This window comes from Bubalus bubalis, chromosome 18, assembly GCF_019923935.1.
Source record: "Bubalus bubalis isolate 160015118507 breed Murrah chromosome 18, NDDB_SH_1, whole genome shotgun sequence".
Lineage (NCBI taxonomy): Eukaryota > Metazoa > Chordata > Mammalia > Artiodactyla > Bovidae > Bubalus > Bubalus bubalis.
Genome location: NC_059174.1, coordinates 34775292 through 34797101, shown reverse-complemented (window position 1 = coordinate 34797101; position 21810 = coordinate 34775292). Strand labels below are relative to the sequence as shown.

Sequence of the window (21810 nt, the reverse complement as noted above, 5' to 3'; positions counted from 1 at the left end):
GTTCTTGCCTGGAGAATCCCAGGGACGGGGGAGCCTTGTGGGCTGCCGTCTATGGGGTCGCACAGAGTCGGACACGACTGAAGTGACTTAGCAGCAGCAGCAACAAGACTGCGCATTTTGTAGATGAGGAAAGTGGAGTCACAACAAATACTTGCTGAACTCCTTGAGGTCACAGGCGTTGAAGTGGCTTCGAGCCACTCGCTCGCACCATGCTTGGAACCAGCCTCAGGTTCCAGAGCTCTCCCTCTCCATCAGAGCCAGTTCTTGGCCCCTTCTTGCCCAGCGCCACAGGAGACTTGAAGAACAGCCCCAACGCCTCGCCGCTGCTTGGAGAGATGCTCGGGTAAGCGTAAACAGGACGGAATCCAATTGAACCGAGTTCCCGACCAAGACGCTCTCGTGCGCACGCGCGGACACGCTCCTGGGCGGGGCCTCGACCTCTAGTCCCGCCCAGACGTCCGGCGTTTCCCCTCTAGCGGCGAGGCGGGGCCGCGTCGCACGGGAAAAACGCGGGCTAGAGGCTGCATGCGGGCTCCAGCAGCGGGAATGGCAAGTTTTGGGGGCCTGGTCCTGCGACCCTGGATTCGAGAGCTGGTCCTAGGGTCAGACGCACTCTCAAGCCCGCGGGCGGGGCAGCTGCTCAAGGTGAGTTCCGCGCCCCCCCCCCCCGACACACACACCCTTCTCAGAGCCCGGAGACCTGGGCGGGGCCCCAAGGCGGTGGGTTTGACGCCGGTCGCCGCCCTCAGGTACTGCAGGAGGCCAAGGCCCAGAGCCCGTCCGGTGCCCCTGACCCGCCCGACGCGGAGGCCATGCTGCTTGTATCCGACGGGACCCACAGTATCCGATGCCTAGTGACGGGGGAGGCCCTGAACGCCTCAGACTGGTGAGAGAGGCTCCACGGAGCTTGGGAACTTTGGAGTCGGGTGAGACAGCACGAGCCTTGAGCCCTGAGCCCGAGGTGGGCGGGTCCCAGGCGGGCAGGGCTGCGTTCTGGCGAGCGCTGCAGTGAGGACCGCGCTCGCCGCAGGGAGGAGAAGGAGTTCGGCTTCAGAGGGACAGAAGGCCGGATACTGCTGCTGCGGGACTGCAAGGTCCGCGTCCAGGTCGCCGAGGGAGACACGGTGAGTGGTGAAGCTGGCTTGGGTGGATTACTGGGCCTGATTTCCTGAAAACTCCTGAGACCCGGTCCCTGAACTCACCCCTCCAGCCCGCGGAGTTCTACCTCCAGGTGGACCGTTTCGCTCTGCTGCCCACGGAACAACCCCGGGAACAGGTGACTGGTTGGTAAGTGATGCCTCCACTGTTGAGCTGTACTCTTCACCCAGGCCGGGCTGGCGTTGGCATAGGCCTTATGGGTTTGAGGGCTTGGGGCTTTAGTAACATGGAGCGCTTGTTGTTTTTGTTCACTTGCTAAGTGGTGTCTGACTCTGTGACCCCATGGACAGCAGCACACCAGGCTCCTCTGTCCTCCACTATCTCTCGGAGTTTGCTCAAATTCATGTTCATTGAGTTGGTGATGCTATCTAATCATCTCATCCTCTGCTACCCCCTTCTCCTGCCTTCAGTCTTACCCAGCATCAGGGTCTTTTCCAGTAAGTCAGTTCTTCGCATCAGGTGGCCAAAGTATTGGAGCTTCAGCTTCAGCAACAGTCCTTCCAGTAGATATTTAGGGTTTATTTCCTTTAGGGTTGACTCGTTTGATCTCTTTGCATTCCAAGAGAGTCTTCTCCAGCACCACAATTCCAAAGCATCAGTTCTTCAGCACTCAGCCTTCTTTATGGTCCAGCTTTCACATCCATACATGACTACTGGAAAAACCATAGCTTTGAATATATGGACATTTGTCAACAAGTAATGGTTTTGCTTTTTAATGCACTGTCTAGATTGATCATAGCTTTCCTTTCAAGGAACAAGTGCCTTTTAATTTCATGGCTGCAGTCACTGTCCGCGGTGATTTTGGAGCCAAAGAAAATAAACACTGTCACTGCTTCCACTTTTCCCCTTCTATTTGCCAGGAAGTGATGGGACTGGATGCTAATGATCTTTTGAATGGTGAGTTTCAAACCAGCTTTTTCACCCTCCTCTTTCACCCTCCTCTTTCACCCTCCTCACAAGCTCTTTAGTTCCTCTTCACTTTCTGCCATTAGAGTGGTATCTGTATATCTGAGGTTATTGATTTTTCTCCCAACAAACTTGATTCCAGCTGTGATTCATCCAGCCTGGCATTTCACATGATGTACTCTGCATATCAGTTGTACTCTTTTCCCAATTTCGAACCAACCAGTTGTTCATGTCCAGTTATAACTCCTGCTTCTTGACTTATATACAGATTTCTTAGGAGATAGGTAAGGTGGTCTGGTATTCCCATCTTTTTACGAATTTTCCAGTTTGTTGTGATCCACACAAAGGCTTTAGCATAGTCAATGAACAGAAGTAAATGTTTTTCTGGAACTCTTCTGCTTTCTCCATAATCCAGTGTTGGCAGTTTGATATCCGGTTCCTCTTGACTCTTTGAAACTCAACTTGTACATCTGGAAGTTCTTGGTTCACCTATTGCTGAAGCCTAACTTGAAGGATTTTTGAGCTAGCATGGAGTGCAATTGTCCAGTAATTTGAACATTTTTAGGCATTGTCCTTCTTTGGGGTTGAAATGAAAACTGACCTTTTCCAGTTCTGTGGTCACTGCTGAGTTTTCCAAATTTGCTGACACATTGAATGCAGCACTTTAACAGCATCGCCATTTAGGATTTTAAATAGTTCAGCTAGAATTCTATCATCTGCACTAGTTTTGTTTGTAGTAATGCTTCCTAAGGCCCACTTGACTTCACAGTCCAGGATGTTCACTTCTAGATGAATGACCACATCATCATGGTTATTGGAGAAATAGGGCCTTTCTTGTATAGTTTTTCTGTGTGTTCTTGGCCATCTCCTCTTAATCTCTTCTGTTTCTGTTAGGTTCTTACTGTTCCTGTCCTTTATCGTGCCCATCCTTAGATGAAATGTTTCCTTGAAATATCCAGTTTTCTTAAAGAGATCTCTAGTCTTTCCCGTTCTGTTCTTTTCCTCAGTTTCTTTGCATTGTTCACTTAAGAAGGCTTTTTTTTTTTACCTCTCCTTGGTGTTCTCTGGAACTCCGCATTCATTTGGGTATATCTTTCCCTTTCTCTCTTGCCTTTTGCTTCTCTTCTTTCCTCAGCTATCTGTAAGGCCTTCCCAGACAACCACTTTGCCTTCTTGCATTTTTTTCCTTTGGGTTAGTTTTGGTCATCACTTCCTATACAGTGTTACTAACTTTTGTCCATAGTTCTTCAGGCACTCTGTTAAGTCTAATCCCTTGACTTTTTTACCTCCCCTGTATAAGCATAAGGAATTTGATTTAGGTCATACCTGAATGGCCTAGTGGTTTTCCCTACTTTCTTCAATTTAAGCCTGAATTTTGCAATATGGAGCTCATGATCTGAACCACAGTCAGCTCCAGGTCTTGTTTTTGCTGATTCTATGGAGCTTCCCCATCTTTGGCTGCAAAGAACACAATCTGATTTCAGTATTGACCATCTTGTGATGTTCATGTGTAGAGTTGTCTCTTGGGTTGTTGGAAAAGGATGTTTGCTATGACCAGTGTATTCTCTTGACAAAACTCTGTTAGCCTTTGCTCTGCTTCATTTTGTACCCTAAGGCAAAACTTGCCTGTTATTCTGGTTATTTCTTGATTTCCTGCTTTTGCATTCCAATCGCCTGTGATGAAAAGAACATCTTTTTTTGGTGTTACTTCCAGAAAGTCTTCATAGAACCAGTCAACTTCAGCTTCTTCGGCATCACTGACTGTGATGTTGAATGGTTTGCCTTGGAAATGAACCAAGATCATGCTGTCATTTTTGAGATTGTACTCAAGTACTGCATTTCAGATTCTCTTGTTGACTATGAGGGCTACTGCATTTCTTCTAAGGGATTCTTGCCCACAGTAGTAGATATAATGGTCATCTGAATTAAATTCACCCATTCCCATCCATTTTAGTTCACTGATTCCTACCTAAGATTTGATGTCACTCTTGCCATCTCCTACTTGGCCACATCCAATTCACCTTGATTCATGGACATAACATTCCAGGTTCCTGTGCAGTATTCTTTACAGCATTGGCTTTACTTTCATCACCAGGTACAGCTGAACGTCGTTTCCACTTTGACCCAATCACTTTATTCTTTCTGAAGCTTTTAGTAATTGCTCTCTGGTCTTCCCCAGTAGCTATTGGACACCTTCCAACCTTGTGGGGGAAGGCAGGGCTCATCTTCCAGTGTCATACCTTTTTGCCTTTCATACTGTCCATGGGGTTCTCCAGGCAAGCACACTGGAGTGGGTTGCCATTTTCTCCTCCAGTGGACCAAGTTTTGTCAGAAGTCTTCACTGTGACCTGTCTGTCTTGGGTGGCCCTTCAAGCATGGCTCTAGCTTCACAGAGTTATGCCCCTTCACCATGACCAGGCTGTGATTCATAAAGAACAGTGATTGCCTACCACTCCTCTTTTCCAGCAACGAGGACCCAGATGTGCGGAAAAAGCTCTGTGACTGCTTGGAGTGAGTATGGGGTTGGTTTTCTTGGGTCAGGTGTGGTTCAGTCAGGGGGTGACAGATCTGTGTAGGTAGGCTTCAGGATTGTTCCTCAGACTTGTCCCCTCTGTTTCTCTAGGGAGCACCTTTCAGAGTCCACGTCATCCAATACAGGTAACCGGCAACCCCACTGCTTCCTTAGTAAAGCCTCCCCTCCTCCTCTGAGCTTCAGCCCATCCTCTGATCCCCTGCCCTAGGTCTTTCACTGTCCCAGCTTCTGAATGAGGTAGAGGTGGACCAGGAGCATCAGAAGGCACTAGTGCGCCTGGCTGAGAGCTGTCTGATACTGGCAGGTCCTGACATGGCAGCCCCCATCACACCCTGGGCTGCCTCTCGCTGCAGAGCCACGGTCAGTCTGGGGCTTCTCTTGGGAAATGTCAGCGTGGGAAGTTGGGCAAGGACCCAGACTGAACGTTCTCATCCCACAGGGAGAAGCTGTGTACACTGTCCCCAGCCTACGGCTGCACATCTCTGAGAATGACCAGCAAATCCTGAGCTCTCTGGGCCCAACTCAGAGGGCACAGGGTAAGGAGGACTGGAGAGGTCAAGAGGGAGGTAAGCCTGCCCAGTGCCCCCAGTGCTAATAAGCCCCCCCCACCCCCAGGCCCTGAGCGATCCCCATCACACCTGGCTCTGCAGGACCTGTCACTGAGTCTGATCTCCTCCCCTCCTTCCTCGCCCAGTTCCTCAGGTAAGGTGATGCTCAGGCCCTGTGTTCTTGCTGCTGTCAATCAATTAGGTGCCTGGGCTCTGAAAGGGTACCCAGCTGGGCGGGGGTGAACACAGTCCCTGCAAGCCTCTGCTCACAGGTCCTTCAGCTGATCTGAGCTGAGGGGACTGTGCCCATGGTGAGTCCCCCTCCTCCTCAGGAACCCCTGCCATACCCAGCCACCTGCTGTCAAAGGAGAACAGTGCCAGCGTCAGCCTTCTGCCTCCTCTGCCCTTGGCTGCTCCAGACCCAGTACAGAAGGGCAGCTCCCAGCCCCTGTCAACCATCTGCTCAGCCCACAGCTCCCTGCCCCCCGGGTCCCCACACCCCAGCAGTATACCCAACGCCCCACTCCTGAGCTGTACCCCAAGCCTGTCACGCCTTGGCCATGCCCCCAGTATACACCAGGCCCATATAAGCAGGGCCCAGAAACCTAGCCTGGAGTTCAAAGAGTTTGGGTTACCCCTCAAGACCTTGCATCATTCTCCAAGGACAAGAACCACCAAGGGAGCCCTGGAGTCCAGCTGTGTCTGGGTGAGCACAGCCCCCACAGCTGGAGGGTAGAAGGGGGTGGACCTTGGGTAGAGCTGGGCTGGGGGCTGGGGCAGCCTTGGATGAGGTTAGAGGCCTTTTTGGCCCCTTTCCAGACACCATGTCCCCTTCAGGACCCCCCAGAGAGGCATCGTGATGGTTCTGCCTTCCAGTATGAGTACAAGCCACCTTGCCCCTCCCTGTGTGCCCAGGTCCAGGCTGCCAGGTGAGTGCCTGGGGCTGCCCCTGCTGTCTTAGTTGCCTGTCCCCGTCCCCCCGACCTAAAACCTTGGTTCTCTTCTCAGGCTCCCTCCCCAGCTTGTGGCCTGGGCCTTGCACTTTTTGATGGAGCCACAGCCGGACTCTGAACTGACCCAGATGTGAGGGCTCATGGGAGGATATGTGCACAGGTCCAGGCCTGGGGGCGGATAAACAAAGCTCCACACTAGCTTCCTTTGAGTTTTTTAATAAAATAATCTCATGCGGCAGAAAGGAAGAGGTCAGGGGTTGGGGCCGCCGCCTCTTTGGTTTGTGGTTGGGGAGGGTGGGCTGGAGGGCTCTGTAGACTGGGTGGGTAGAGGCTCGGCTTCAAGGCCAGATCCTGCACAGAAAGAGAGGGAGAGAGGAAGGGTTAGGACTGAACCAAGCAGCCCTGCCGCCCTCCCAGCTGGCCCTGGCCCCCCTTACCTATGCTTGGAGATGGTGGCGCCTCAAGCTTTGGCCTGCGCTTGAGGACAGGGGAGCGCTGTAGCCGCAGGGGCCGGTCTGTGGGATACAGACAGACCTGGGGAGGGATGTTAAGGGCCCCCCTCCCAACACTTACTTGCCTTTGGAGCCTCCGCCTTCCCCTCACCCTCCCATCCCCGGCAGTGGTAGCTCCTAGCCCTCTGCCTCCAATTTTTCAACCCCTCAGGACACTGGTGGCCCTTCAAGGACCAGAGCCACAAAGGGAGCCCACTCCTCCCCCATCTCCTTCTGTATTCTGTATTCCAGCCCACAGGGAGGTGTTTCCCCCTCACCAGCAGGGGCCTGGAGCTGGTCCTCATGCACAGACACTGCTCGTCGCCCTGCCAAACGGGGCTGCGGCCTCAGCCGGCCATCTGGGGGAGGCCAGGGGGGTCAGGGTGTGGGCCCAACAGCCGCCCTTGCTTCAGCCCTTGCCTCCCACCTTCAGGGTCTGAGTTCCCAGAGGGGACTCCTCCAGTCCCTAGCCCAGTATTGAGTGGAAGCTGGGGTATTTGCTTACCTTCGTTCCTGGAGCCTAAGCAGGGATCCTCTGGGAGGCCCAGGCTGTCTGGGGAGGGGCTGGATCTTCGGGGGCTTGGGCTGGGACATGGGGACGGGGGGCCTGGACCATCCTGTTGGCCCCAACCACGGCCCCTGAGCTCTGCATTCAACTGTTGCCCCAGTGTCTTCCAGGTGGCAGACTCAGGCCCTTGGCCCCCTGGCCCAGGTCTGCATGAAGGGTCTGTGGGGAGAGGGGTGTCAGCCAAGGCCTGGGTCAGGCAATGGTCCGATCCCCTGCAGCTTGTCTGTCCCCACATGCTCCCCAGCACTGTGGCTCTCACTCACCAGCAGACACTGAGTGGGTGCGGGACTTGATCGAGATGGGAGGAGCTTCTGTGGAACTATCCATAATGTCACCTGCAAAGGCAGAGTCGGGGGCTTAGGCACCAGACCTTAGTGAGGGGAAGAAAAAACATGGCTTCTACTCCTCTTAACCCCCAGGAGAGCAAATGCCTTGTGGACTGTCTCTTCCTCCCCCAAAATGTACTGCAGCAGCCCAGGGTTCCACTTACCATCTGAGCCAGCCTTCTTGATTTCTCCATCTTTGCTCTGTGGGAAACAGGGAAGTCAAGCTTAGTCCTGTCCCACCATCATGCTAGCCTTGTTTTCTTATTTATTATTGTTCTGTATCTGCCACTAACAGCCACCATGGGTTGGGCAAGAACATGGCAGACCCAGTCCTGGTCTTGGAGCTCAGTCTGTGATGGCGGACAGTTAACACAGAAGCATATGCAGGCACAAACACACACAGTGACTTCTCAGTTCTGTGATTCACTTCCTATAACTTAGTGTTTCTAAATTCAAGCTGAGTCTCACTTCACATGTGTTTTGATTTTCCTGCAAAGTTATTATAGGGTTAGTCCATAGGGTGGTGATTCTTACTAGGAACTGTGATCAGAGAGTGGCATTAGCAGGATGCATGGAAGAGTCAAGGAAGGTCCATAGGGAAACAGAGATGGAGGAAGAGGGAGGGACCTTGTGTAGCCCTTGGATGGTGGTGAGAGGCTGGAAGTGGGGCAGAGAGGAGTTCCAGACAGCAGAGCCTGTATGGAGGTCCGGAGATGCAACTGGGGTTGACAACAGTGAAATGAAGGCAGTGACCAGGGCTGAGGCCCCGTTGGGCCCTGAGGCAGTATTAGGAGTCAAGTCCCCTAGAGGATTTGCTGTTTCAAATGAAGATGACTTTCAAAAGTCAGATTTCTGTTAGATCTGCAGAGAATGGGACTGTCACCGCTGCAAGGAGGAGATACTGGTGGCCTGGGTCAGAGCAGAAACCAAGAGGGAAGAAAGGGTGAATCGGACAGACCTGTCAGGAGTCTCCTGGTCACATAAATCACCCACATAAAGCCAGCCGCGTCACCTGCCTCATTTCCCACAGCACCCCTTTCCAACTCACTTGCTTCCTCTTGCCTTCGGCACTCCCACTGCCTCTGCTCACACCGATCCTCTGCAGCATCACTTGTACTCGCTGCTCAAAGGATGGGGCCAGCTCTGTGTCTCCCCGCTCCAGGGGCCGCCGCTGGGGACAGAGACACCGAGTGGTGAGAGGGCCTGCTGCCCCCACCGTTCCAGCGGAGCCCTTGCTCCTGGTCACCAGGCCTCACCTTGTCAGGCCTGGCACCCACTGTCTCCTCCTCCTCAGCAGGGAGCAGTATCAGGGAGTAGGCCTTGCTTTCACGGGTGTATCGAGGCCGACTCCTGCGGGTTGGGTCTGGGCTGCTGGTGCCCCCCTCGGCCCCTGCAGCAGGCTCCTCACCACGGCCAGGACGGGCCGGTGGTCGAAGCAAGTCCCCGAGTGTGGTTTTTCGAGAGCGGGGAGCCACGCCAGGGCTGGTCTCAAGATCAGGTCGTGACCCACGTGTTGAACGAGGCTTCTTGAAGGCAAAGAGGGTGCCCAGCTTCTTGCGAAGTGTACGGGGCACAGGGGTGGTACCTCCCTCGGCTGCCGGGTCCTCCTCGGGGGCCCAGCTGTGGGAACAGTCAACAGTGAGTGGGAAGGCCCATGGAGCAGCCCACCCTCTCCCCAACCCTTCCAACTGCCCCTTACTCACAGGCGATCCTGGTGGATCAGCCTTTTGGAGAAGAATTCCTCCACGCCCTCATCCACACGGGCACTGAGCCCATTCCCTTCCTGCGGCAGGGCTGGGGGCACCTGAGAGACACCACAGGGTTAAAGGGCTGAGTTCAGTTGTGACTTCTTCCCACCTTCCTTGTCCAGTGGCAGGCTCTGGGCAACTCCAGGACCTGGGAGCTGCAGTGACCCTTTGGAGCTGCTGTTACGAGCTCCCCCACTGTCCAGCGGCCGGGCAGAGATGCTGGTTTCACATACCCCCCTCACCTGTACTTGGCCCTGGATGTACACAGCTCACACCCGTTCTCGTCCCACTGAGTACCCTAAACACCCCAAACCACTTGATCACCAGCAGACTAGAACCCAGGTGTCCCCTGGGTCGCACGTTCCCACTCGCCACCCTCTCTGCTCCAAACAGTCCCTGCAGTACCCTCCACCCCCACCCCACTCGGCCTGCTGCCGGCTCAGCGGCGCCTGCTGCTGCGTCAGACCCTCTGGGGGGCCTCAAGCGGGCTCCTCCCCACCTCCGGCCCTGTGCCCACGACCAGCGCCAGTTCCCAGCCCACACATACACCCGCGCTGGACGTGCGGTAGACGCAGGACTGTCCCCATGGGAGGAGGGGGCAGCATCTTTCAGTAACCCTGGGGGAGGGAGGGTAAGACAGACACCCCCTCTCACACATCTACCCATGCAGCAGCCAACCCAAGGCAGAGTCCTACCCCAGGCGCTCCCCCAACGAAATCCACACACTCGTGACCCCGCATGAGCATGGCTTGAGGAAGAGGGTGGCCAGGAAGACGCCAGAACTCAGCTGCGTGACCCCACCACCCACCTCCCTGCCCGCCATCACCCTTAAGAGCGAATGGGCCGCCTGAGACCCCCAATTCCACGAGCTCTGGAGTGGGGGTAGGGCGCTCACCTGGGGGCCCCCCGGCGGCGGGCGGTGGTGGTGCTGGCGCCGCGGCCGCGGTCGGGTCCGGGTCGGATGGCGCAGGGGCTGCCCGGAGGGCGGCAGGTCCATGCGAGGCAACGGGCCGGCCGGGGGCCCTGGGGCGGCGGGGCTCGGCGAGCCACGAGCGGATGGCCCCGCCTGCGGCTCTGCATCTTCCCCTGGAGCCGCCAGCTCGGGCTCCGGCTCTAGCTCCTCAGCAGCACCTGAGTGGAGTGCACCAGAAGAGCACCGAGCGCCAAGCCCGGGGAGGTGGCGGCGGCGGCAGCAGCGGTGGCGCTAGGGTGGCGGGGGACCCGCCCAGGGCGTGGGGAGGGGCTGGGCTACGCCGCCCGCCCCCCTGCCCGCCCCTCCCCCGCTGCCGCTGTCCGTGGTGCTGAGCGCGGCCCCGAGCGGCGCGCGGCCCCGCGACGCCGCCAGGCATGCGCATCCCGCGGGTTGGAAAGGGAGGGGGCGGTAGAGTAGGGAACGAATCGAGAGAAGACTGTGTCCCGGCCCTGGTCTGAGGTCCCACCCTGTGCTAACGGACCCCAACTTTATAGTTGTACGGGGTCTTGGCCTGGCCCACTCAACGGTCAGGGAGTTCCCAGGGCAGAGATGAATATATTGTGTCCAGGTGGCCAGGTCTATCTAATGGAACTTTAGTCCAACCTGAGTAACTCTTCCCCTGGGGCCCTGACTTACTGTGAGTGGAGGAGTCCAGATGAAGACAGTAGAGGGATTCAGGCCATTTCTGTGGAGGACTTGCATCCTGGTGAGGAGGGCACAAATTCAGCCTGGGGTCCATACCCCAGAACAAGATGGGAAGATCTAGAGTTCTAGGCCCAGAGTTCCGCGACCACCTACCTTCTGCTCCTCTTCATCATCCTTTTCTTTCTCCTCAGGGAAGAAAAGACCTTCCAATTCCCCAGGCCCAAGGGGGCTGGACTCATCTCCATCTAGGGCCGATATGACAGGGGGCATTGCCTCTGTTGCCTGTTGAGCCAGACTCTCCACCTGCAATACCAGGCACCCCAAAGATGGGGAGACAGGGCCTCAGCCATAGTCCTATCAGTGCTAAGAGAACCCCTAAATACTGGGCTACATGACCCCAAAAGACATTACAGAACCTCTGCAAGGCAGTGGCCATGTGTGTATGTAAGCACATAATCCCTGCTCAAGACATTACAGAACCCCTGCAAGGCAGTGACCAGGTGTGTCTGTGTCTGTGTGTGTGTAAGCCCGCAGTTCCTCCTCACCAGCCGATCCCGGGCTGCACTCAGACCTGCCACAGCCTGAGCCACAATGCTCTCTGCCAAGGTCCCTGTGACTGACAGGCGCATGTTCCTGATGGCAACAGAGGACAGGGGTTAGTGTGCTGTCTTTATCCAGTCTAGCCCGGTCCTGCCCAGCCCAATCCAGCCTACCTGAGCCGAGTGAAGGCATCTTGCAGCAGGTGCTCTGGGAGCAGCTCTGGGAGACCCCTTGAGCCCCCGAGGACCCCTTCTAGCTGCTCCCTCCACCTGGGACCCTGCAATGTCTGTGGGCAGAGACTCCTTGTTGTGTCCAATGTGGCCTGAGTGAAGTCCTGGTCGAAGGTCAGAGCACAGTGAGTTTTGTGGCCGGGGCCCAGCCTCACTGGCTTGGGGCTCCTAACCCCCAAAGAACACTGGGGGTTACCACAGACTCGGGATACCACAATCACACCTCTGGACGGGGGTCAAGGCTGCATATGGGGAAGGGGGGCAGCTGGGGCCAGGGCACTATCTCACCTGAATGTCCCGGCGGCACACCTCTCCCACCTGTCCCAGTAGGCCCTCCAGCTTCTGCCGCAGCTGCCATTGGTGGCTTGGGGAACTTCCAGCCTCATAGAGAATGGGGAGAATCTGGAGGCCAAGGAAGAAAAGGAGTTGCAAGCTGACCCCTAACTAAGAGGGAGGCGTCCTCGTGGTGGGAGGGAGTGCTCACGCTGAGAGAGAAGTTGGCATTTTGGATGGCATCCTCAGCCTGGTGCACAGCAGCTTCACCCTGGGGTCCAGCCCCACAGCCCAGCAACTCCACGTGCTCCTGCACCGACTGACACAGTTCATTCACTTCCTGGGGGGCAAGAGGGACTCAATTGTAGCCTGGTCCCCTCCCTGTCCCCCAGATCCTGACTGCCCCCTTCCCAAGGTCTCTGCAGGGTGGGTGAGGTCCTGAAGCTGACACCATCAGGACAGTCACTTGGGAATCTTATCTGTTCAAGAAGAGAGGTCAGTGTCTCCTTTGGTTCATTGCAGGGACATTATATATACTTCCTAAACGTCCAGAATAGGAAGGAAAAGAGTGGTTAGTCATGTCAGTGTTTTAGAAGTTCAACCTGTTCATCATCGACCTAGAGGACAGATTGAGGGATGGAGAGAAATGTGAGTGAGGAGCTGTGGAGGAGAGACAAGGGGGAAGCAAAGGATAGTTGGGTGGGAGTAAGGAGCGGTGTTGGAGAATGGGTCAAGATGCAGAACCAAGGAGGTCTGTGGAGGCTGCAATGTGGCCAAGAGAGACCTGGACTGAAGCTCTGTCCACAGCACTTGGTGGGTGTGGGCACCAGTGAGACTGGGCTCCAGAGTAAAAGAGTTTTGTGAGAAATGGCGAGATCACTTGTAGAATGTGAAGCTCTGAAGTTGTCAAGATGCCTGGGCTCTGGAGCTTGGGAGAGAAGTGGGATTTGGGAACAGGTGGATGGGGAACATCTCACCAAGTAGTGGAGGGAGATGAAGCCAGAAGAAGGGTCATTGGGTTGGGCCACAACAGACAGGGAAGTTCACAAGTGGGGCTACAGTTGGGAATGGGGAGAACTGATTGAGGATTTAAAATACCTCCTGTCTTTAACTAGGGAGCCTATTTAAATGATTTAAGGGAATTTCCTGTGGTCTAATGGTTAAGACTCCATGCTTTCACTGCAGGGGCCTGGGTTCATTCCTTAGTTAGAGAAATGATATCTCGCAAATCAGCTGTGTGCAGTAGCCTCCCCACGCCCAGTTTTTTTTTAATTGAAAAAAAAATGCTTTCAAAAGGCAGCTAGTAGTGTTATCTGGGGGAGCTATTTCAAGAGCTATCAGTTCCACTGCAGATCAAGGAGAAGGACTTGTCTGGGACAGTAGGATTCAGGCACACTGGCTACCCTCAGACTCATGGTGTCTCTCAGCAGCCACAACCCTCCCCATTCTCTACAGTCTGTTGGTGCTCAAGGCTGAGTAGGGGAACTCTGACCTGTTCGGAGGGGTCTGACCCCAGACCCAGGGGCTTCGGGCAGGAGGTGCAGTCAGTAGAGGTGTGGTCTGTGCGATTGTTCCTCAAGAGACAGGCTTGGATCTGGGCACAAGAGAGCCTGAGAAGTGGTAGGGCAGGACCAAGGCACAGGGCAAGTCAGGGGAAGAGAGGGAACCCCCACCTGATGCACGGCCCGTGCTGTCAGTTCAGGACGGCTGCGCTGAGCCTGGGCCACATCGTTCAGTGGCAGAGGCATGGCCTTCAGGCTGCGGTTCTGTTCCAGGGCCTGTGCCACGTCCAGCAGGCCCAGAGCAGATGTGTGGTTCCGGTCCCAGACCACAGACCTGGGCCGGGCTGGGCTTTAGTTGGGGGCGGAGCTCTGCAAGGAGCTCCCAACCCCTCTGGCCTTTTCATTAGCACCCCTGAGCTCCACCTGCTCTGCTTCATTCAGCCCTACCCCAGTAAACCCCTCCATACACGCCCTCTTCCCCCGTTGGTCCCACCCCTGTGACCCCGCCCACCTGAGCCTCGTGTTAACCCGAAGCGCCTTGGCCAGCATCTTGGCACCCGTGTCCCCCATGGCGTTGCCGCTGATATCCAGGGCTGTCAGGTTAGGATTGGTGCCCAGGGCCCGGAGCAGGACGCCGGCGCCCAGCTTCAGCCGTGACTCAGCCACAGACAGAGACTGCAGGGGCTGGGGTTAAGAGAAAGCCATTTGCAGTTGGAGTCAGGGGCCAGCAAGGAGGACGGGTCTCAGAGTCCATTGCCTGAGGATCCCACGTGGTCCCGTGAACTCACACAGTCGTCATCCTGCATGAGCTGAACAATCCGGTGCAGGACGTCGTCCAGGGTCTCCCTGTGGGCGGGGGCAGCAGTTGGCAGAAGACCCGGGTGGTGGGGTGCAGTTGGGAGGCCCAGGAGGGGGATGGGGGCTCACTTGCACCGGACGTTGAAGTTCCTTCCAAGCGCCACGTGTCGCAGGGACCGACTCCTCCCGATGGCCAGCACCAGAGTCACCATGTCTGAGCCAAAGCCTGGGGGGTGGCTCGGGTCACACACAAGGCGAGGCTGCGGGGGGTGGGAATTTGGTGGGTGGTGGGAGGATGGGTTTCTGGACGGCCTCACCATTATCTGCCAGATCCAGGGAGCTCACTGCGCCAGCATCACACACCAAGTCTTGTATCACCTGAGCACCCGCCGAGCGCAGCTGAAGGTGGAAGAGGATCGTGCTCAGGCCAACAGGCCACAGGTGGGGAGGATCACGAGCCCAACGGCCCAGCGCTCCCGCCTCGCAGCCCCAGCCCCAAAGGGCAAGTCCCGTGGCTCCGGGCAGGCTGCTCACCTCACACGCGCTGAGGTCCAGGTGTAGGTCATTAAGGTGCGTGTTGAGCGCCAGGCCTTCCAGAAGCGCCCTGGGAGAGGGTGTCACAGGGGATAGCGGAAGCTGGAAGAAGGGTCCCCAGAGCAGAGCGCGAACAGCAAGAAGGAACGATGCCCGGGAGATCAAGGGTGCGGTAAGAGCGGGGTGAGGTGCCGAGGCGAAGCCTGGGTGTTGGCCGACAGGCAAGGGCATGGGACACTGACCTGAGTGCGTCGGGTGGCAGTTTGCAGCCCGATAGGCCCAGGTGCCGAAGCGTCCCGGCGCGACTGAGGAAGAGTTGCAGAGCGTCGGGCACAGCCCTGGACTTCCTGAGGTGGGGAGTGGGCAGAGTGGGCGTCCTGGCGCGGGGAGGCGGGGTCCGGCAGAGTCCTGCTCCCTCCCGCCCCGCCCCCTTACGTGCGGGAGAAGACGTTCCTCGAGGCGTCTAGGTGCGCCAGGCTGGAGCAGCCGCCGCGGGACAGCGCCGCGAAGAGCTGCGAGAGGAGGTTGTGGGCTACACCGGCCGGAGGACTGAGCACCCAGCCTCCAGTCGCCCTTGGGCCACAGGCCTGCCCGGCCCTACAGATCACCCCCGACTCACAGTGTCCAGGGCGGTGTCGGTGCCTGCGAGATTCAGGAACGTCAGAACGTTAGGACGGCTCAGGAAACTATAGAGGCCCTGGCGGGAGGATGGAGATGGGAAAGAGTCAGGGATGACTCCACCAAGAGCTTCCCGACACCCCACTGCCTGCGGCGGCGTCCCCAATCACCTCCCTAAAGACAGCCACTCACCCCACGGTCCTCCGAAGCCCCCAGTGCCCCGGGGTTCCCGGAAAGGTCCAAGTGGGTCAGGGCAGAGTCAAAGGCTGAATTGGAAGCCAGTGCCCGGCCTAGAGCCCTCATTCCTGGTGATGGAGGAGGGGGGCTCACCATCAGGAGACCCCACCTCCCAGCTCCACCACCCCACACCATCCTCGGGCCTGCCTACCTCGCGGCGTCAACCCAGTCTGCGCTAGGCTGAGTCTCCTCAGGGCTCCAGGATGCTTCTCTAGGTGTCTGCTAAGGGCAGCCACACCTGCGGGATGGGGGTAGTAGCCGTGTGGGTCTCATCACCTCCAGCACCAGCCCCCAGGGCTTCCCCAAGCTCAGGTGTACCTCGGTCATCCAGCAGGTTCCCAGCCAGGCTGAGCTCCCGCAGTCCCGAGCTGGTGTGTCCCGCCAGTGCCTGGGCCAGTCGCCGGACAAAGTCTCTGGGGACCAGACCACACCCCAGGTGTGAAGCTTTGAGCCTGGATTCCCTGCTCGTCCCCAGGCCACTAGTCTCTCCAACCCAAGCCCTGTCCCCCCTACCCCCTCAGGCCACAGGTCTCCAGCACCAGCTCCTCCAGGTGGGATGACTGATTCATCATGTGCAGAATCTGTTCTGAGACCTCAAGGCTCTGAGAACCAGAGTGGGAGAGAGAGCTCAGTGGGCTGCCCACTGACCCACCCTCCCCGCTCTCCCCTGTGCTTCTCACCAGCTTCATGTCCACGCAGGAGAGGCACCGGAACCAGAGATTGTAGGACAGGGCAGCCACACTCAAGGCCAGGTCCCTGGGGGGAAGAAGGGGCAGGAGCAGAGCTCAGGACCCCTCAGCCAGATCTAAGTCCAGTATCCCCTCTCTCCATGGAGAAGCTAAAGCCAGGAATGTGGTTCATGCAGTCCTCCCCTCCTTACAGCCCTGGCAGGTCACTCACCGACTTCCCAGATGGCTGAAGTCTCCTAGGCTGAAATGGCGGCAGCCCTGACGATGGTAGATGGTGTCCACATCCTGGGTGGGAAGAAAGTACCTCCAACTTGCTTGGGACCACAAGAGGTAGGGGGGACTTCTCAAAGCACCAGGGGAATTAGATGTCTCCAGAGCCCCCAGAGAGGGCCCTACTCTCACCCACTGAATCTCCTCTCGGAAAGGGAAGCCATTGTAGTCACACAGGGCCTCGTATGTCTCCGAGAAGCCCCCTGGGTTGGCGCCAAGGGTGTGATGGGGCAGGAATTGGGGCAAGAGAGAGACAAAAGGTCAGAGATGGAGAATAATCAGCCCCAGGCTGGGTAGTGGCTGAGTGGTTCTGTTCAGTTTGTTGAGCCCTTAAAATCCAGGGGTCATGCAGGAGGGGGTCAGCTGGAAGCCCTAAGTGGCCTCCGCCTTGGCCCTTACCACAGGGGCTGCTGGGTGAGGTGGCTTCTGAGGAGCTGCTTTTCTCCAGCCGAGCCAGCATGGAGGGGGGTGTGGGCCTCCGGAAGAGTTTCCTGAGGAGGGGATGAAGGAGAAGGGGGCAAGGAACTTCTAGGCCCTGGGAGTGAGGCCCCCCACAGCAACATCCAGGGCACCCCTCGCTGCCTCCTTTCCCTGCCAGCCCTGTCAGCTGCTGGGCCTCACCCAAGGGTTGAGCGAGGGAAGACCTTCCTGATGGCAGCAGCGATGTGCTGGGCCAGCTGTTCCAGGGCAGCCACACCAGTAAACTCCAGGACCAGTTCAGGCAGGGACTCCAGCTCAAAGGTGACCTGGGGGTGGGGGTGGGGTGAGGGATGGGTTCCAGGGTGAGGGATGGGCTCCATGTGGGGGCGGGGGTGGGGAATGGAGGACAAGACCAGACTGCAGGCCCCGGTGGGGTACTAGGGGTCTCACCTGAGGGGGTGTCTCCTGCAGCACCATGGCCTGGACCTCCAGGTAGCTGAATGTGCAGTCCACCTATGGAGTGCCTGGGTGAGCTTGGACCAAAGCGCAAGACCCAAAGCGCAAGACCCACCCTCTTGGGAGCCCAGTCCTTTGTGCAGCCTGGATCTCAGAGCAAGACCTGTCTAGACTCCAGTCCTGCCTGATGTTGGCAGCCCAGTGCTGTTGGGAGGGCAGAGTCCACAAGGACAAGATGGACAACGTCACAGATGCAACCCTCATCAGGAAAGCTGCTAGAGGGCAAGGGGGCTGTGGCCAGGCCATTGGGACTCACCCTCAGAGGGAGGCAGGTGTGGAGCAGGTAGGCTCTCCATCGGAGCAGTGCCTGAGGGGAGAGAGTGTCTCACACCTTGGGCAGGGCAAGAGGCTCCTTCTGCTTGGGCCCCAGTGGCCCTCCCAGGCAGGCTCTGCCCCAGCCATACCAGGACATGACCTTGCTCGGCACCCTCCCGCTCTGGCAGCCAGGTTTTCAGCAGCAGTTCTGCCTCCTTGGGCCACAGGAACTTGGTGATCTCGCCTGTGGAAGGGCAGCCTGCTGGGAGATGGTTCCTGCCATGGAGGTCAGTTCGTGCCCATGGTCTGTGGTCTGTATGGGGCTAGGGGGCCTGGGCTCATCTAGGGGGCCAGCTAGGAAGCAGTGGAGTGGATCTGGGCCGCCAAGCCCTCCTGATGACCAGAGGGAACCACTTGCCGGGTGCCCCAGGACTCTGGGTGGGCCACCGGTTGGTACCGGGGCCGCACGGCTTCCTCCCAGCCAAGTAGGAGAGAAGGACCAGCGCTTACCTCGCAGCTCGCAGGATATGCCGTCGGGGGTCTGGGCCATGCGGCCGGCCCTGCGGCCGGAGCTGGCCCAAGGAACTCACACGAGAAATGGCAGCAGCGGCGGGTGAGCACAGGAAGCCTGGGGCCCCGGCAGCATAGCAGCCACCTGCTCCTCCTGCAGCGGAAGGTACGCACCGCTTCCTGCCCCCGGCCCGGCTCCTCCCCGCCCGGCCTCCGCGGGCCGGGAGATGTCAGGCGGGTACGAAGGAGGTGGGCAGATGCCAGCTGCCCGCCCGCGCCGTCGCTACTCTGTAAGGGTAGATCTGAGGAGGGAAGGGAGAGGTGTGCCCGGGAGGGTGTCGCACGTCGCGTGCCTCTTTTGGTTCCTAGCCCCCTAACTTCCACCCTGCTACAGTCCCTCCTGAGAGCACCAGGGGGCGCTGCCCGCTCGGGGAATCTGCGGCCCGCCTCGGCCAGGCCCCTCCAAAGCCCAGCGAGGGAGGTGGACCGCAGGCAGGATACATAGGGCATCTGTTCAGAACGGAGCATCGGATTTCTCCTAACCCTGAGGACCCTATCTGTTGCTCCTAACCTGGAGTCCCTCACCGCGTCGGAGAGACACAAACTGTTGAAAGGGTGGGAAAAACACCAGATGAGCCCAGATGCCCTTCTCTGTGGCAGAGGTCCTTAGCTTTCATCAGGTTCAAGCTGGGTCAGGGCCAGAAGGTGCCACTGCAGGGAGGGGTGGAGTGACTCATGAGCAAAGGCAATGGATGTAGGGGTCCTCCCATGTCTGCCTTCTCCCAGAGCTGGAGAGAGCTTGGGGAGGGGGAACCACTAGCAGAGAGGAAAGCTACTGTCTGCAGGACTAGGTGGCCATCAGGTCATGGGATGCATGATGCCCTATAGAAGACCAGGGACCTAGATTCTGGAGAGTTGACAGGAGGGGATTTAACCTTTTTCTTCCATTACAATCTAATTAAACTCTATGAGAAGAGAAACAAGCCTCGGCCCTGCCCATAGCTCAGCCAGGCGGGGTGAAATAACCTGAGACACTGGGCAGTCCCTTGGTTTCATCCCACCTCCTGCTATCCCTCCTCACATTGAGGCCTGGAAACAGTGAGAGCATTTTTCAGTCATCTGACCATCAGCAGCATCTCCCCCTGCCCTGAGGACCACCAAAGACTAGGACAAAGTGGAAAGTAGAGATTGAATCGTAAAAAAACTTTGCAGGAAGCCACCTCCCTTAAAGCCAACAGGCCCAGCTGTAGCAGCCCAGGGGCCACAGGGATGGACTCAGTTGGAGAGGGAGCTAAGTTCCTGCCAACAGAGGCAAGAGGAAGTCCTGTTCTGCTGCCTCCCAATCTGAAAGGAGGGAGTTCAAGTTAAGACTCTGGGAAGACCACAGAAGCCATCAACTGCTTCTAGGGCATGAGCTCACACACAGTATGGCCAAGTGGTCAGGAATGAAAGTTCTGAAGGTACGTCGCCTGAATTCAAGTCCTGACTCTGCTTAACAGCTGTTTGACACTGAGTAAATCACCTCCTCTTTCTGTTTTGGGCTTCCAGTTCCTGTTTTCTAAGCTGGAACTTTAAACTCACCTCGGAGTATAAAGATTAAATGTTTATTAAGAGAAGTGCTCACAATAGTATCTGGAACTCAGTGAACACTCACAGTTGCCAAGTCTTACTGTGACAAACCTAAGACTCCAGAACAGGACAGAAAACCTCCCTCCCTGGGATTTTTCTGTTCAGAATGATTCGAATGAGAAAAACAAGAGGGAATAAATGCCAAAGGCTTCGAGCTGCTCCCAGGTGGCAGGATTCTCAAGACCAACAGCCACACTGGTAGCATCAGCCCTTGTCTAGTGACTGCTATGGGAACAAGCAGAGGGCTGTGGAGAAGGAAACCAGATCAGCCTGGAGATCAGGACAGGGGCGCTGGGCTAGCCACATATCTCCTTAACTGCTTGCTGTCAAGGTGGCAGTGACAAAACAAACCTAACTGCCATCAGAGGCCTAGAGAACACATGGGACTCAGCTCCCACAAGTTAGTGACTCAAGGAGAGAAGCCTTCAATTTGTTCAAGACCGTCTGTGTGTTATAGACAGCGTGACACCCTGTAGGCGCTCAAGAAATGCTTAGAGCTCATAATGAGGAATAAGCCCCACCTGTTCCAGCAGTACAGATGACAGGCCAGGCTGCAGCTCCCGGAAGTGCCACAAGGTTCCTGTCGAAAGTTCTCTGGTACGGAGTACTGGGAGAAGGTTTTACATTTAATGGAGTCATACAGGATGTATTATGGGGATGTGCCAATGGTGAGGATGGTTAGGGAGGTAGGGAGGGAATCCCCTTCCAGCCTTCTCTACATCAGAATGTCATTTTTCTTGCCCCCTCCCCAAGCAAAACCAATCTGCTTGTAAACAGTTTGAATGTACACAATGGAAAAGCTATGTTGAAAATACATATAAACTGCTTGCTGTTCTATTAAGAGATTTTCTATTGTATTAAATTTATTTGGGGGGGGGGGGGGACATGCCACATGGCTTGCAATATCTTAATATTCCGACCTGGGATTGAACTTGGGCTCCTTGTAGTGGAAACATGGAGTCCCAACTACTGGACCACCAGGGAATTGTCTATAATTAAAAAAACTTTTTATAAAAATAGCTAGCTAGTGGGAAGCTACTATAAAACACAAGAAGCTCAGCTCGGTGCTCTGTGATGACCTAAATGGGTGGGATGGAGGTGAGGTGGGAAGGAGGTCCAAGAGGGAGGGGATGTATGTATACATATAGCTGATTCACTTCACTGTACAGCAGAAACTAACACAACACTGTAAACCAATTATACTAATTTAAAAAATTAAATTTTTTTAAAAAGCTGCCTGCCCACTGAAACAACTCAGGTAGCAGGTACTCTGCTCCCTGGTGGCAGTGGAGGTTAGCCCATGCATGGGATAGAGACCAAATGCCCTGACAGCCTCAGGCCACTAACAGTCAATCCAAGTTGTTGACTGCCTGGTTCATAGTCCCAGATGATACCAATTTTCCTGGGAGATCCCACTGCATGAACACTACCAACCAGCCAAAGACTTCACACATCTAGTCTTCTGTACTTACTTTTCACTGAAAACTGGTAAGTTCAAATTCTGCTTAAAACCCCCTGGACTTCCTTAGTGGTCCAGTGGTTAAGATTCCATGCTTCCAATGCAGGGGGACAACGGCTTTGGTCCCTGGTCAGGGAAGTGCCTCATGCCATGGGGTGTGGCCAAAAAAAGAAAAGGACCCTATAATTACCTTAAGATAATAAAAGCTATTTATGACAAACCCACAGCCAATATAATATTCAATGGTGAAAAGCTACAAGCCTTCCCATGAAAACCTGGAATAAGACAACAATGCCCACTTTCACCTCTTCTCTTCAACAGAGCATTGGAAGTCCCAGCCACAGTAACCAGACAAGAAAAATAAAAGGTATCCAAATTGGAAGGAAGAGGTAGAATTATCATTATATGCAGATGAAATAATACTATATATAGAAAACCTTAAAGACTCCACACAAAAGCTACTAGAACTGATAAATGAATT

At 56.0% G+C, this 21810-nt stretch overlaps 2 protein-coding genes and 1 long non-coding RNA gene across 13 annotated transcripts; 2 read left to right on the top strand and 1 right to left on the bottom strand.

Annotated features, from left to right (window-relative positions):
• The first annotated feature begins 6 nt into the window (after positions 1–6).
• On the top strand, positions 7–6340 carry ACD (ACD shelterin complex subunit and telomerase recruitment factor). 3 transcript variants are annotated; one of them, XM_025268880.3, is made up of 13 exons: positions 7–343; positions 477–645; positions 750–886; positions 1031–1124; positions 1211–1287; positions 4531–4575; positions 4688–4722; positions 4902–4957; positions 5037–5133; positions 5213–5299; positions 5478–5851; positions 5965–6074; positions 6154–6340. In XM_025268880.3, exons 1-13 carry the CDS (start codon positions 210–212, stop codon positions 6230–6232), a joined length of 1494 nt encoding a protein of 497 aa, XP_025124665.3. In that variant the 5' UTR covers positions 7–209; the 3' UTR covers positions 6233–6340. The 3 variants fall into 3 exon arrangements, with proteins under 3 accessions (XP_025124665.3, XP_025124664.3, XP_006072087.3); XM_025268879.3 differs by having other exon boundaries at positions 9–343; positions 4806–4957; XM_006072025.4 differs by having other exon boundaries at positions 11–343; positions 4806–4957; positions 5983–6074.
• Positions 6299–20655, bottom strand: CARMIL2 (capping protein regulator and myosin 1 linker 2). Of its 8 annotated transcripts, XM_025268877.3 has the most exons (39): positions 18242–18399; positions 17881–17975; positions 17733–17783; positions 17411–17473; positions 17162–17286; positions 16940–17031; positions 16673–16743; positions 16482–16555; positions 16262–16337; positions 16095–16183; positions 15900–15994; positions 15733–15819; positions 15537–15649; positions 15346–15423; positions 15162–15238; positions 14969–15073; positions 14727–14796; positions 14510–14591; positions 14322–14418; positions 14183–14240; positions 13906–14078; positions 13566–13728; positions 13385–13486; positions 12104–12232; positions 11908–12021; positions 11563–11723; positions 11395–11482; positions 11003–11152; positions 10841–10907; positions 10127–10362; positions 9187–9287; positions 8740–9103; positions 8532–8654; positions 7648–7684; positions 7421–7492; positions 7095–7316; positions 6868–6948; positions 6536–6613; positions 6299–6449 (listed from the first exon to the last, which is right to left on the bottom strand). In XM_025268877.3, exons 1-39 carry the CDS (start codon positions 18279–18281, stop codon positions 6349–6351), a joined length of 4200 nt encoding a protein of 1399 aa, XP_025124662.3. In that variant the 5' UTR covers positions 18282–18399; the 3' UTR covers positions 6299–6348. The 8 variants fall into 8 exon arrangements, with proteins under 8 accessions (XP_025124662.3, XP_044787994.2, XP_025124659.3 ...); XM_044932059.2 differs by lacking the exon at positions 17881–17975 and having other exon boundaries at positions 18242–20631; XM_025268874.3 differs by having other exon boundaries at positions 16482–16743.
• Positions 14338–17966, top strand: LOC123330424. 2 transcript variants are annotated; one of them, XR_006546347.1, is made up of 3 exons: positions 14338–14898; positions 16464–16600; positions 17432–17966. It is a non-coding gene; the product is annotated as an uncharacterized LOC123330424 (long non-coding RNA). The 2 variants fall into 2 exon arrangements; XR_006546349.1 differs by lacking the exon at positions 14338–14898 and adding an exon at positions 15911–16017.
• Positions 20656–21810: the final 1155 nt, after the last annotated feature.

Excerpts from the sequence above, each read along its gene's own strand:
- ACD (XM_025268879.3), top strand. The coding sequence starts at position 210 with ATGCTTGGAACCAGCCTCAGGTTCCAGAGCTCTCCCTCTCCATCAGAG. Across the intron at positions 4,576-4,687 it reads AAGCTCTGTGACTGCTTGGA|GGAGCACCTTTCAGAGTCCA; the intron begins GTGAGTATGGGG and ends CTGTTTCTCTAG. Across the intron at positions 5,134-5,212 it reads CCCAACTCAGAGGGCACAGG|GCCCTGAGCGATCCCCATCA; the intron begins GTAAGGAGGACT and ends CCCCACCCCCAG.
- CARMIL2 (XM_044932057.2), bottom strand. The coding sequence starts at position 18,769 with ATGCTCCGTTCTGAACAGATGCCCTATGTATCCTGCCTGCGGTCCACC. Across the intron at positions 15,074-15,161 it reads AGGAACGTCTTCTCCCGCAC|GAAGTCCAGGGCTGTGCCCG; the intron begins GTAAGGGGGCGG and ends TCCCCACCTCAG. Across the intron at positions 14,419-14,509 it reads CCTGGATCTGGCAGATAATG|GCTTTGGCTCAGACATGGTG; the intron begins GTGAGGCCGTCC and ends GCCACCCCCCAG.